This window comes from Lucilia cuprina, chromosome 6 (assembly GCF_022045245.1).
Source record: "Lucilia cuprina isolate Lc7/37 chromosome 6, ASM2204524v1, whole genome shotgun sequence".
Lineage (NCBI taxonomy): Eukaryota > Metazoa > Arthropoda > Insecta > Diptera > Calliphoridae > Lucilia > Lucilia cuprina.
In genome coordinates this window covers 41322730-41336121 of record NC_060954.1, presented here as the reverse complement: position 1 = coordinate 41336121, position 13392 = coordinate 41322730, and the positions used below count along the sequence as shown (strand labels likewise).

The following is a 13392-nucleotide window of genomic DNA, read 5'->3' as shown; positions in this document are numbered from 1 at the left end:
ACAAACATTATTTCAGTCTCGATTAATAAAAACGTGAGAGAGCTTAGTGACCTGCCTTAACTGCTACTAGATTTCTGAGATAGAATCTAGACTAGACTATAGATTAGACCGTTGAATATACCGTAGACCACACTTTACTCTAGCTTAGAATATAGACTAGACTATAGACTAGACAATAGACTAGACTATAGACTAGACTATAGACTAGACTATAGACTAGACTATAGACTAGACTACAGACTAGACTATAGGCTATACTATAGACTAGTCTACAGAATAGACTATATACTAAACAATGGACTAGATCAACAATGGACTAGATAATAGAATTAACTATGGGCTAAACTATAGACTAGACTATAGACTGGACTACAGACTAGGCTAGAGACTAGACTATAGACTATACTACAGACTAGACTACTGAATAAACTATAGACTAGACTACATAATAGACTATAGACTAAACTATAGAATAGACAATAGAATGGACTATAGGCTAAACTATAGGCTATACTATGGATTATTCGATCCGCTAAAAATAGACACAAAAGTTAAACTGTGAGCAGACTTTTCTTTAACACTGTATTATTTTTTTCGATTATTTTAAACCCAACATTAAGTGTTGTAGTTTATTATAATGTTTCTATTTTTCAAAATTGTGCTTTTTTTAACCAAAATATTATTGCAAAATGTTTCTATAACGTATTTTTTCTGGAAAATTTATAGATTTATTATTTGTTTATGCTTTAAGATTTCAGTAGTTACAGAAATCTAAACAAAAAATTAATTATTTTTGTAAAAATATAAATATAAAAATATTAGAGACAAACTAGGATTAAGAGCCAAAAAAGCAGAAACATAAAATTTATTTATTAAGGTTGGAAAATGATACAATAAAAAAAATTTAAAGCTTCGGGCTAACTAGTGTAAAGTTGAGCAAACTTTGATGAAAAATTTTAATTGATAATATTAAGTTGAATGAAACTATTTAATTTAAATCAGTTGTTTCTTTTCTTTTCAGAATGGATTCGTTAAGTGCCATCAGGAAAGTTGTCCGCCTATAGATGATTGTTATTTATTGGAAAAGAAAACCTCCGATACATGTTGCAATAAATGCAAAGGTAAATAATGGATATAATAATATTTTTATGCAAATAATTTAATCAAATCTGAGGCATCCTTGAAAGTAGTTTAATATTAATTGTAAGCGAGAAAACTTTAGAGATTAATAGTCAGCCGATTGTAAGCCGACATTTTCATCTTGACTTTTGTGTTAGGGAAGGTTAGGTTACGTAGATAGGAATATGTATGGTCCTTTTCATGGAAAATGTTTGTTAGTAACAACAAAAACCATCCAATGAATGTAGTAACGCCCAAAGCTCAGAATATTCCAATCAGTATTCTTGGAAATGTTATGTATATCCGGAATAATATTACTTCGAAGATATTTGGATTTAATTCTTACGAAAGCCTGACAATGGCAAAGAAAGTACCTCGGAGTTTAAGAGTCTTCTCTACATTCGTCTAAATCTGTACGTCCAATTAATCTCAGACTTGCTCATTTTGGGAATATTTCTTATCCTGCACCCTTTAATGTTACTCCATAGAATATTTGTTGTTTGAACCACAATTATGATGTTATCTCATTCCTCATTTAATTCCCGACACATCCGATGATAGCTATTCAATTCTGGTTATAAAATTCATCATTTCAAATCTATGATATATTCTTTTACTTATTAATAGTAAAGCAGTCATCAGCGCACTTGAGAACGTGCAAGAATGCCGGGTCCAACCATGTTTCAAATATGAAGAAAAATGGTGACTGCCTTCGCTCTCGATTGCGAAGAGTACATTAGTCACGAATAACCTGAATGTCGAGAGTTTGACGTGAGTACCTGGTATGAAGCCCTACCCTACGGTTGCTTTTTCATCTACTGGGTAGACTTGACAACGGTTTATCATCGCCCCTTTATCCTACTATGAAGAACTCAGGTGTCAATTTTCGTACATTGGATTTTACGGGTTCATGTACAAGCACTTTGCTGAAGTCCTTAGCTATCTAATCTCTGACCATTGGATGGCCTCTGTTGATTTGGCAACAACACCTAGACAATTTAGAGACGTATCTGTTGTTTCGGCAACAGCACCGAACTTATACCGAAATATTGACTTTACCTTGCATCAGTCTTTTAACCGCCACTTACTCTTCCTGCGAATTTGGGTTTAAACCACAGCCACTACGTTGATTCCGAAGGAACCTCAACCAACAGACCAGCCAGGGCATGGTCCAGCCGGCAACTGGTCACTCGTAGTACCAGATTATGCGGTGCTCTGGTCTGACCTCTTTCAATCTATGCAGGGACTATGCAAGGCAGTAGACTGTAACCAATTTTTTAGTCCCGGCCACACTAGAGGTATTGGCTACCTCTTTATACCCCGGGATTGCAATAACAACAAGGTAGAGGCTTTACCAAGGTAACATGCCCCCGGGGGGAAACCTTATACATACAAATTATTTTTAACCATATGACAGTCATTAGTTGAGATGACTGAATATTCTGCTTTAGTGATCTAGTACAAAAAAGGGGTTTAGTAATCGAGCACTTGCTGTCAATAAACGATTTCGACAATTTTCACTCATTCATTTGAACAACGAATTAACTTGAAGGCAACGTTGACCAATTGTTTTAGGGAAAATTGGTTCGATTAGAAATGTTATCATAACGGGACTTATAAATGTGAGCTATGCTGAAGGAGGTCAACACAAAGACCTAAGATATATTGATCTGTAATGAACATGCAATCAGCAAGGTAAGCTTTAGGGCTCTTTAGTCTTATGAGAAACAAGAATACATTTGAAGTTAGCTGATTGGTATCCAAAGCATATATCTCTATGGTGAATAATGTTTTACATACAGAAGACCTCTGCAGAAACGAAGCGCTTAAAAGATACCGCCGTTTAGAAGTCTTAACGATTACAGTCTTAAATTTTTTCTCGCTAACAATTGGACGTTTAATTCCTTACGATATAACATATTAAAAGATCCTTAAACAAATATTATTTTTCTACATTTGTAGGTTGCATTTTTCGCGGCATTCCTTATGCCAGTGGCTCAGAATGGACGGACCCTGAAGACCCGTGTAAATCATACAAATGCGTTGGCAGTGTTGTTACCGAAACAATAATGAAATGCTATACGCAGTGTGATGACAGTCAATTGACAAAACCAAAACCGGGAGAATGTTGTCCAACATGTCAAGGTAAGTAAAGAGATGAATTACATTTATTCAAAATAGTAAAAAAGTATTACATTGAAATCTATTAAACCTCAAGTTCGGTAGAAAATAACTTAATAGAAAATTAACAATTTCTTTAAGTATTTAAGGATTATTGCTTGATTTCTTAAAAATATACTTATAAAATTCGGCCATAAAACTTAGTGCCTTGATATTCACAAATTTGCTTGTTGTCTTTGATCATGATACATATAGAATAATTCTGATTTTTTTCCTTAAATTAAGGCAATTGTATATTGTCTAATATTATTAATATCATGTTCAAACATGTAGCAACTTGTTGTGGTTTGTTCAAACGAAACCAAAAAAAAAAAAAAAAACTACAACCAACTGAACATAAGAACTACTGTTCTCTATCCCACATAACATGTCTTGATTCTCATATTAATTTTCATTCATGTTTAAATAAATATATCATATCATATAGAATTAAATATACCCTACAACGGCAAAAATTTATCTCAAAGCGTTTTTCGAAGTGAAAAGAAATAAGTCAGTATAAGTCATATTTGAAAGGCGAACATATAACCAATTGGCCAATCTTCTTAAAACTCCGAACAACGATTTCCAAATGGAATTTATATCTGAATTGTAAAAGATGGACACAAGTTATGTAACTAATTTCGAAAGCCTATCTGATGTAAACCTCTAAAACAGTTTCTAAATCGTCACCGATTCTACCCACTCTATATTCGTATGTAGTGGTGTAGGGTATACATAAATCAACATTTAAAAAAAAAAAACTTAAAAACAAACAAAATCTTTTTTTGTGTGGTCCCTGCAATAAAAAGGCCTGCCTTGTACAGCAGACAAACGAAAAAAAAAGCGAGAACAAAAGAAACTTAAGAACAATGAAATCGTGATTTCACCATTGAATGCAACATGATTGAAAACATGACTTTTTGTTGTTGTTGTTGCTGCTGTCTTATTATCCCTTTTTTAAGAGAGACTCATAATTAACTTAACAACATCAACAACATGGACGAAAAAAAAACACAAAAGACATAATGTGTTGCTGACTTATTTACTGTTTCCTTGCCGCCTGCAATATTTTGTTTACTTTAATACCCTACTCGGTATTTAAATTAGTTTTACTGTTTAGACGTTAAAGCGAGTTAGTTAGTTAGTTAGTTAGTTAGTTAGTTAGCTAGTTAATTAGTTAGTTAGTTAGTTAGTTAGTTAGTTAGTTAGTTAGTTAGTTAGTTAGTTAGTTAGTTAGTTAGTTAGTTAGTTAGTTAGTTAATTAGTAAATTAGTTAGTTAGTTAGTTAGTTAGTTAGTTAGTTAGTTAGTTAATTAGTTAGTTAGTTAGCTTGAAAGGAAAGAAGGATGTATATACATCAAGTCCGAAGAAATACATCTAGGCCTCTATCGTGCCTGTTGTGCTCTCCTTAACCAGTGCCTCAAGTGGAAATTGAACCCATTACCTTCGACCAACCAGACAAGAACATTAAACACTAACCTAACGACGGCCAGGTTAAGTTTGTGTAGTCGTAACCGTGAACTTGTTCATTCCATAGAATTTGTAATAGCATTCGGATCTATCGGATCGATAAAAGCTTAACTATGTCCACTATTTCACTGACCCCTCTACATGTCTAATCTCTCTAATTTATTTTCTTCTGAATATGTTGTTATAATTTTGTGTAGTTGTACCCGTAAACTTGTTCATCCATTCGGAATACCTATCACCATACTAAGCGGGGTTTTATTTATTCTTATTAGGTCTTTTTTTCTTCCTTCTTTTGAATTGGCTTCATTATTCCAATTAGTCATATGAGATTATCTCACTCATACCGATTTCATTGCATCGAACAATTTTGCATTTGTCATGTTAACTTTCGTTACTCTCTGGTATTTTTAGAATGCTTCAGGTTTTTTATTCATCAGATTAATGTCTTAAAGTTCCCTTCCTTTTATAGCAAGTTCCCGTTTGGGCTCAGTTAACTTGGTATCCATAAAATGCATAGCCTGTGACCTATGAAAATATTCGGTAAAAGAGTCATATACAGTTCTTTCATTTGTCATTTTCATTTCAAAGTATTTCATACATTATAGGATTGCACGGAATTCTGTCTGGATTCTAGAGGGTGGTGGCAAGGACGACGTTAGTCAATCTCTGCTCTTATACTTCTTCCGCATGAACACGATCTCCTATCTGAAATCAATGTCCAACAGTTCCACATAATAACCACGATGCTTTATTTAGGATTAAATATTTACTATAAACGCTTTACTTAAACAACTGCCTTTTGGCCATATTCCACGGTGGTACTTTTTTAAGAACTGTATAAACTAGAGACGACTAACCAATGCCCACTTGTGATTTCTAAAAACACGAAGCCTATATAAACACTTTGCTCGTGTGCTCAAGTTATCACAAATCTGGGCATTGCATCGTTGCCTTACTTACTAGTTTATAATTACTGGAATCGTAAACGGTAGATCAAAGTAAGAATACACTGATTTACCCAAAGTTAAATTCTATGTAGGATACTGTACACTATTAAGCCCAGAACACTTTTTTAGCCTTAGAGTCACTCCTGGGAACGGTATCTGTTGTCTTTCTTTTTGACCACAGCATTAACATTCCGATCTTGCGAGGTTTTCTTAGGGATCTCTTTAATAATCGATACAAGACAAAGTCCAAAACTTTGTCACTAGGTCGACCGGTACCAGATAATTATGTGCTTCAGTTTGATCGCCAGTCCTGTTATTAATAAAAATAGTTGTAGATTCAATGGATTGCAAATGTTCCATATATTCGAAAAAATTTAGAAGCAGTTATATCCAGGAAAAAGTGGCAGTTTCTGAAGACCTAAAGATAGATTCCAAAACAGTTTTGTATTATAAGTACCGACGTGTGCAAGGACATTATGACATTATGAAAGTGCTTTTAGAGAGTTAAAATTCACTTAATATGCAAAGTATGGCTTCTGAAAAACAAAGCTTCAGTCTTAATCTTATGCGTAGTTATTACCTTTATTTTTTCGAATTCCAAAAGCATTACAATTCACCAGACAAAATTATGTCTTCTTAATATCAATCTTCTATACAAGAACTGATAATTCAATTCGTCTTAATAACAATTTTTTTGCTATCAAAGTTATCTTAAGTTTTATTATTTAACATTTTCTTATTTCTCTTTTATGCTCAAAAACAAACAAAAAAAGGTTGCAAGATCAATGGACAAATAGTTTTGGAAGGCCAAGAGGTTGTCGCCTCAATCGATGATCGTTGTTTGGTGTGTCAATGTACGGGTAATCAATTAACGTGCGCCAAAAAAACATGTCCTGTTTTACAGTGTCCCATTTCGAAACAGAAACTACTACCCAACGAATGCTGTCCACGTTGTATGGAACAAAGAGAATTTATGCCGCTACCAGGTGAGAATGATAATGATTAAGTAAAGATATAAAAATAACTTAAAGCTATAAAGTCAAAAGACATTCTTGAAACTTTTAAACATTTCCCTTCCTAATTTCCATTTTCTCCTCTTTGCAGGAAAATGCATTTTTAATCACAAAATTTTCAATGACAAAATTCAATTTATGCCCGATCGCTGCACAAATTGCACTTGTACCAATGGCACTAGTATATGTGAGCGTAAAACCTGTCCCATACTCGAATGTTCTCCAGAGTATCAAGAAATGGATGGTTGCTGTCCACGCTGTATAATATCCGAGGTACGCAGTGAATGCATTTCGAATGGCATTAGTTATCAAAATAATGAAACTTGGAATTTGGGACCATGTCGTTCGTGTCGTTGTACAGCGGGTAATATACGTTGTTCGGAAATGCGTTGTCCGGTCATTAAGTGTCGTTCGAATGAGGAGTTAAAGGTGTTGCCGGGTGAATGTTGTTCCAAGTGTATAGAGACCGCTGGCACTTGTACTGTATTTGGTGATCCTCATTTTAAAACATTTGATGGTAAATTTTATAGCTTTCAAGGTTCCTGTAAATATCTGCTAGCTTCCGATTGTCGTGATCATACGTTTTCCATACGTTTGACTAATGATGGACGTGGTACGAATACATCGTCTTGGACTAAAACGGTTACTTTAAAAATGCGTGGTATACGTGTTAATTTGGGTCAAAAGATGAGAGTTAAGGTAAATGGTAGTCGAGTGGTGTTGCCTTATAGCCAGGGAGCCATTACCAGTATAGAACGTTTGAAAGAGAGTATAATATTGAAAACTGAGCTGGGTTTGAGTATAGAATGGGATGGTAATAATTATCTACAAATTATGGCTCCCTCTTCCTATAAACGTAGACTGTGTGGCTTGTGTGGTAATTATAATGGTTTGGCGCGTGATGATCTGACCAGTCGGGATGGTGTTAATCACACTGAGGTATGGCGTTTTGCCAATTCCTGGAAAGTTGGTGGTCCCAAGGCTTGTTCACGTAAAAAGGAAAACATAGCTGTACAACCCATCTGCAAGCAAAGAAAAACCAATGCCTTATGTCGACCTCTGCGCATAGCCGAAGTCTTTGGCAATTGTAATGATCGTTTAAATCCCAACAATTATATCGATTCCTGTAAAATGGATGTTTGCGAGTGTCCGGATGGCATGTGTCATTGCGATAGTTTCGCTGCTTATGCTCGAGAATGTCAACGTTTGGGTGTCACTTTGCCTGACTGGCGTTCTTCTACCATGTGTCCGTATGGTATGTGGAAAAGAGATTTTAATACCACACTTTATCTACTCCAGGATAATCCCTACTATGGTGACTTGAGTTTTCTGCGCAAACCTCTGGCCAATCAAAGGGGTGCGCGTAAGCACAAGAAAGCTCAACATAATTATAATGAAATTCAAAGGAATTTCATTGACAAACATGTACCGAAAGTTCTATTAACATCAAAGACTCCAGAGCGCACACCACTACCGTTGCATTGAGAAGAGACATACAAATAGTATATATGTATGTAAGCGTTTTCCCTTTGGGAAGGACAGAAAAAAAGCGTTACGGTTTTGTTAACTATACTCTATTGTAATAATTTAAAATTTAAAAGAAAATAGCTATAGATCAAATTTTTTTAAAAAATTTCTCTTGCTATTGTAAGAGAGTAAAGAAATGACTTTTTAATACTCTTAAGTTCATTCAATTCTGTTAAAACAATAACAAACGGCTTTCTTTCGTGTGTTTATAACTCTAGACTATTTTAAAGTAAACTAATAAAAAACCTAGAGTCTATACTTTTAAAGCTTTACAGCAGTGGTTGGCAAAGAGTTCTCGAGCTTTTAATTCATTCACTGCTTTAGGAAGAGAATGTGTGTTAAATAACAAACCTTCTTCATTATTAAGAGATTAAACTTTTAAACAGTGATATGCGAAAAGTTTTTATAAAAGCTTTTTTTGCAGTCTTGATTTCTTACAGATAAAGTCAGAGAGCAATTTGTTTTACTCCCTGCCTATTGCTGTTTTAAAATTTAAAAGTCATTTCTTTCTCTCTATAGTTGGAAAACCTCTCTATAGTTTGAAAAAAGAGAAATTTTTAATTTTTTAATAACCCGTTATTAAGAGCATATTGCTTTTGTTGTATATTTCTATTTTATATATTTTTTAATTAAGCTTTTAATTATTAAGATTTTTTATTAGAAAATATTTAGTTTATTTTGTATATTTTTCCTGAAATGGCTCTTATTTCATAAACAACATTCTAAATGTGATTCTAGCTTTATAAACAGAACTAGTAAAGCTTTTTATTAGCAAAAGCTTGTTATAAAGCTTTTTCGAAACGATCTTAATCTATTCATTATTTTCATGTTATTCTTTTTTTACTGTTTCATGGAACTTTACTAAACTCTCTCTTAACTCTGCTTCTCCTTACCACTCTCGTTTATTATTAACACAAAGCTTTTGTAAAGCTTTGCACACTATTCCTTAAATAAGAGCCAATCTTTTAGCTTTTTATTTGAAACAAAAAACTTATTTCAAAATTTGAAAAAAAAATTCATAATCAAAAGAAATTAAACCTAAAATAGATCTCAATTATTTTAAAAATATTATTATTTTTATAATTTTAATTAAATTTTAGTTATTGTATTAGTTACTAATTAAACAAAAAATAATCGCATGCAAAAATAACCATTCATTTAACATTTCCATTTACATATACATACATAGAACAATTAATAGAAATATTTTTCACTAAATTAAAGATCAAAATGATTAAAAATGTGAAAGTTTTAAAAAAACAGTAAATCAATATAAACCATCATTTGTGGTTCAGCTAGTTTAACTTTAGCTAAATAAAATAAGAAAATTTTCCATTTAAAAGCTATTTTGGTTAAATCTTTATAAATTTACTCTTATTCCAATATTTTTGAAAAGCTTTAAAATCTATCTAGATTAACTCAAGATAAGCTGAACAAAAGAAAAAAGAACTTCAACTTTCTTTAATTAGAAAAAGGATATATGAAAAATATCTAAATGAAACAAAAAGCTTTTATTAATTTGTACAAAAATACTTAAGAGCTTTTTTTTAAATATAATGCATAATTCAATAGTTTAAAAGCTCTTAAATCAAGCTAGTTTATCTCATTTAAAAGCTTTCTCTGTTAAATCTTTAGAAACTTATTTTTATTCTAATATTTTGGAAAAGCTTTAAAATCCATTTTAGATTAACTCAAGATAAACTAAACAGAAGAAATCAGATCTTCATTAAAGAGCTTTCTTGGTAAACTTCATATAAACTTGGTTTACTTCATATATGCAAAGCATCTTATTTAAAAAAGCTTTTATTTATTTTATTAACTCAACAGTTTAAAAACTTTAAAATCAAACTAGTTTATCTCAAGATAAACTAAACAAAGAAAACACGATTTTTGGTTTTTATTGAAAGCTTTCACTCAAAGATAGATTAACTCAATATAAAGTCAAAAATTTACTTAAATCACTTTAAAAGCTTTCCTTAATTTAAAGCTAAATATTTATAAGATTTTCTTTCTAAAAATTTGGCTTAAATTGAGACTAAATCAAGTTAGATAAAACAAAGTGTTTTCGTTGTTTAAAAGCTTTCAGATCAAGCTATTTAGTGTTTTGTTGTTTTAAAACTTTCAAAAAATGGCGTATTTTCTTCTATTTTGCAACTTATAATAAGTTTCTGTCAACATATTTATTCCAAATTTCGGAGAGCCTGTTCTGTAGAGGAATCTGTTCAGAAAGAGAGAGGGCTAGAGTGAACGTTCTACGTCAATCAATAAAAGTAATAGTCGGACTAGCCCAGATCTACACTCTAAACCGGTTGAGACACAGTTTGCTATAACTTCTTTCTAAATAGTTTTTGTAAAGGTATTGCAACATGCGACCGAGTATTACCTTTGTGGAATATTTATTTTTTTTTTCCTACTAAATATCTTAAAGACAAATATATTTTGGCTTTGCTGACGATTCCGCTGGTCTCATCTGAACGTTGTTCGGCCAATGTTCCATTTAAACGTATCAGTTACATTCGTTTAAATAAAATTTTCGGTTTTCAAAGACTGATCTTTGTATTCAAAACCACCACTTCCAAACCATCTCTAGCTTGTTAAAGCCGATGCAACATATTTATCATAAACTTCCGGGAGCAATCGATGTACTTCCTTTGATGATCTGTCCAGATTACAACTGCTGATAGCCCCAGAGATATATTGGCTTTGTTGCTGATTCAGTTGATCACGTCAGATCTTTTACGCTTCGGCGTTAACATTATAAAATAGGAATTCTTCTTTCAACTCTAAACGTTGTTCGTGCATTTTCCTTCAAACGGATCAGTTGCATTTGGTTAAGGTCTGTCCAGATTACAACTGCTGCTAATACATTGGATTCTTTTAACGCCATAGATATTTTGAGTTTGTTGTTGATTCTGCTGTTTAGTCGGGCATCACATACGATCTCTTTTGCTTCAGTCTATATTTGTTTAAACTGCATTTCGGACAAGCGAAATTTTCTATCAGGAGCTTTCGATTTTCATTCGTAAGGTGCACAATGTTTATGTTCCAGGTTGAAATTCGCTGCTTCCAATATAATTTTTTGAAATTGCTACTTGAGAAGTTCCTATTAAGTTTTCAAGCTTTCGTTAAGTTTAAATGAAATTCTCGTTTTTCAAAGTTTTTTCAAAGGCCCAGATGATTTTTGTATTTAAAATCACCAATTCTGATCGATCTCTAGCTTGTTAAAGCAGATGGAACACATTTATTATAAACTGTTGTGAATCACGTTTTTGCAATTATATACCCAAAGATAAAACTCTGAAAATGTCATCATGATGTGAACACCTCGTTACGTTGTCAAAATGACAACGATGCATGGTCAAAATCATTGTAATGTAGAACGGAGTTATGAAACTTAAACAAGTTCTAACACATTTATAACCATTAAGCCCATCATTTTGATCTTTTATTTAGTTTGATAATTTAGCAATTTATTTTTTAACAACAACCACAAGACTCGATATAAATTAATTTCAAAAATGATAATAATTTAAAAATCTATTTAACAATAGGCTATTTTCTACAAAAAAAAAAAAAACAAATACACTGAAGAAACACCATCTTAAAAAACAAAAAATTTCACCTCATAAGCCTTATTTATTTTCATTTAGCAATTAAGCCAGAATTAAATAAATTAAACTAAAAAAATAATAACTTTATAAATTTAAACTTAAATATAAAACTAAGCCTTAAATATTAAATAAAAATAAAAAAACTAGATAAACATTCTCATTGTGGTATAAACTATTTATAAATATTAATAACTATTACCTATAAAATAAGTTTAAAATAAATTTAAAATATATATTTATATAAAAAACTTAGTTTTTTTTTTCTTCTATATTAATAAATATTTTGCACAAACAGTATTTTTTGCTTAATTATACTTTAAAGAAATGTATTTTATATAATTTTTATTTTATTTTTTTTAAGTTTTAGCCAATACTTTTTTTAAATTTATTAAATAAACTACTTAAATAATAAAAAATAACACTTAATTATTAAATTTAAACTAAATTTTACTTAAATAAAATAAATTAAATATTTTTAATTAAATCAAATGCAACCAACAGCCATATTACTTAAACAAATTATTGAAAATAAAATGAAAAAATAAATAAAATTTTGCATAATTCCACTTAAATTTAAAACGCAACTTGTAAAGTTCAAAATGAAAATTATTCAAAAAATAACAACACTATACACAACAAAAAATGAAAAACAAACTATTTTACTTAAAATATTTAAATAAAAACAAATAATTATAAAACCAATTAAATATATTTGTGTTTTTGTTTTTTCTCCTTGTCCCTTTTTATTCACTCTCTTAACTTAAGCTTTGATATATAAACAAATGCAATTGTAAACTTAATGGAAATTCCATTTATTTCAATTAAAACAAAAATCGAAATTCATCTACACTTTAATAAAAAAAGAAATATAAAAGTCCAATAAAAAAACTATTATAATAAAAATTTTAAATTCATTTGGTTGTTTTATTTACCGATCAAAAAAGAATGCAAATTATACTTCTATTTCTCCTTATGCAGGTCATCGTAGTAAGTAATCACCTAACTTCTTACTAGTAAGCAAGCGTCATATGTACTTGTCTCTAATTTTATCACCATGTTAAAATGAAAGATTAGACTATAGGCCAGATTATAAACTAAACTACAAACTAGAATACAGACTATAGAATAGATTTTAGACTGGACTATAGATTAGACTATAAAATTGACTATAGACAAGGCTATAAACTAGCCTATAAACTAGACTAAAGACTAGACTACAGATTAGATCATAGACTAGACTATAGAATAGTCTAAAAACTAGACAATAGACTAGATTTCAGACTAGACTAAAAATTGTACTATAGACTAGACTATAGACTAGACTGTAGACTAGACTATAGACTAGACTATAGACTAGACTATAGACTAGACTATAGACTAGACTATAGACTAGACTATAGACTAGACTATAGACTAGACTATAGACTAGACTATAGACTAGACTATAGACTAAACTATGGACAAAATATCGAGAAGACTATTTATTACACTATTTCAATATTGTCTTTGCGTATACTTGTTGCACCAAATAAATATAACTCA

The 13392-nt window shown here is 31.2% G+C and overlaps 1 protein-coding gene across 1 annotated transcript in view; it reads left to right on the top strand.

Annotated features, from left to right (window-relative positions):
* The window catches only part of LOC111683132 (BMP-binding endothelial regulator protein), a 69259-nt gene extending 57547 nt beyond the window's left edge, over positions 1–11712 (top strand). The window contains exons 4-7 of the mRNA XM_023445166.2: positions 1022–1121; positions 3082–3264; positions 6473–6685; positions 6804–11712. Of these exons, the coding sequence (XP_023300934.2) occupies positions 1022–1121; positions 3082–3264; positions 6473–6685; positions 6804–8197 (1890 nt within the window). The 3' untranslated portion in view covers positions 8198–11712. The remainder of the gene's footprint in view (positions 1–1021; positions 1122–3081; positions 3265–6472; positions 6686–6803) is intronic.
* Positions 11713–13392: the final 1680 nt, after the last annotated feature.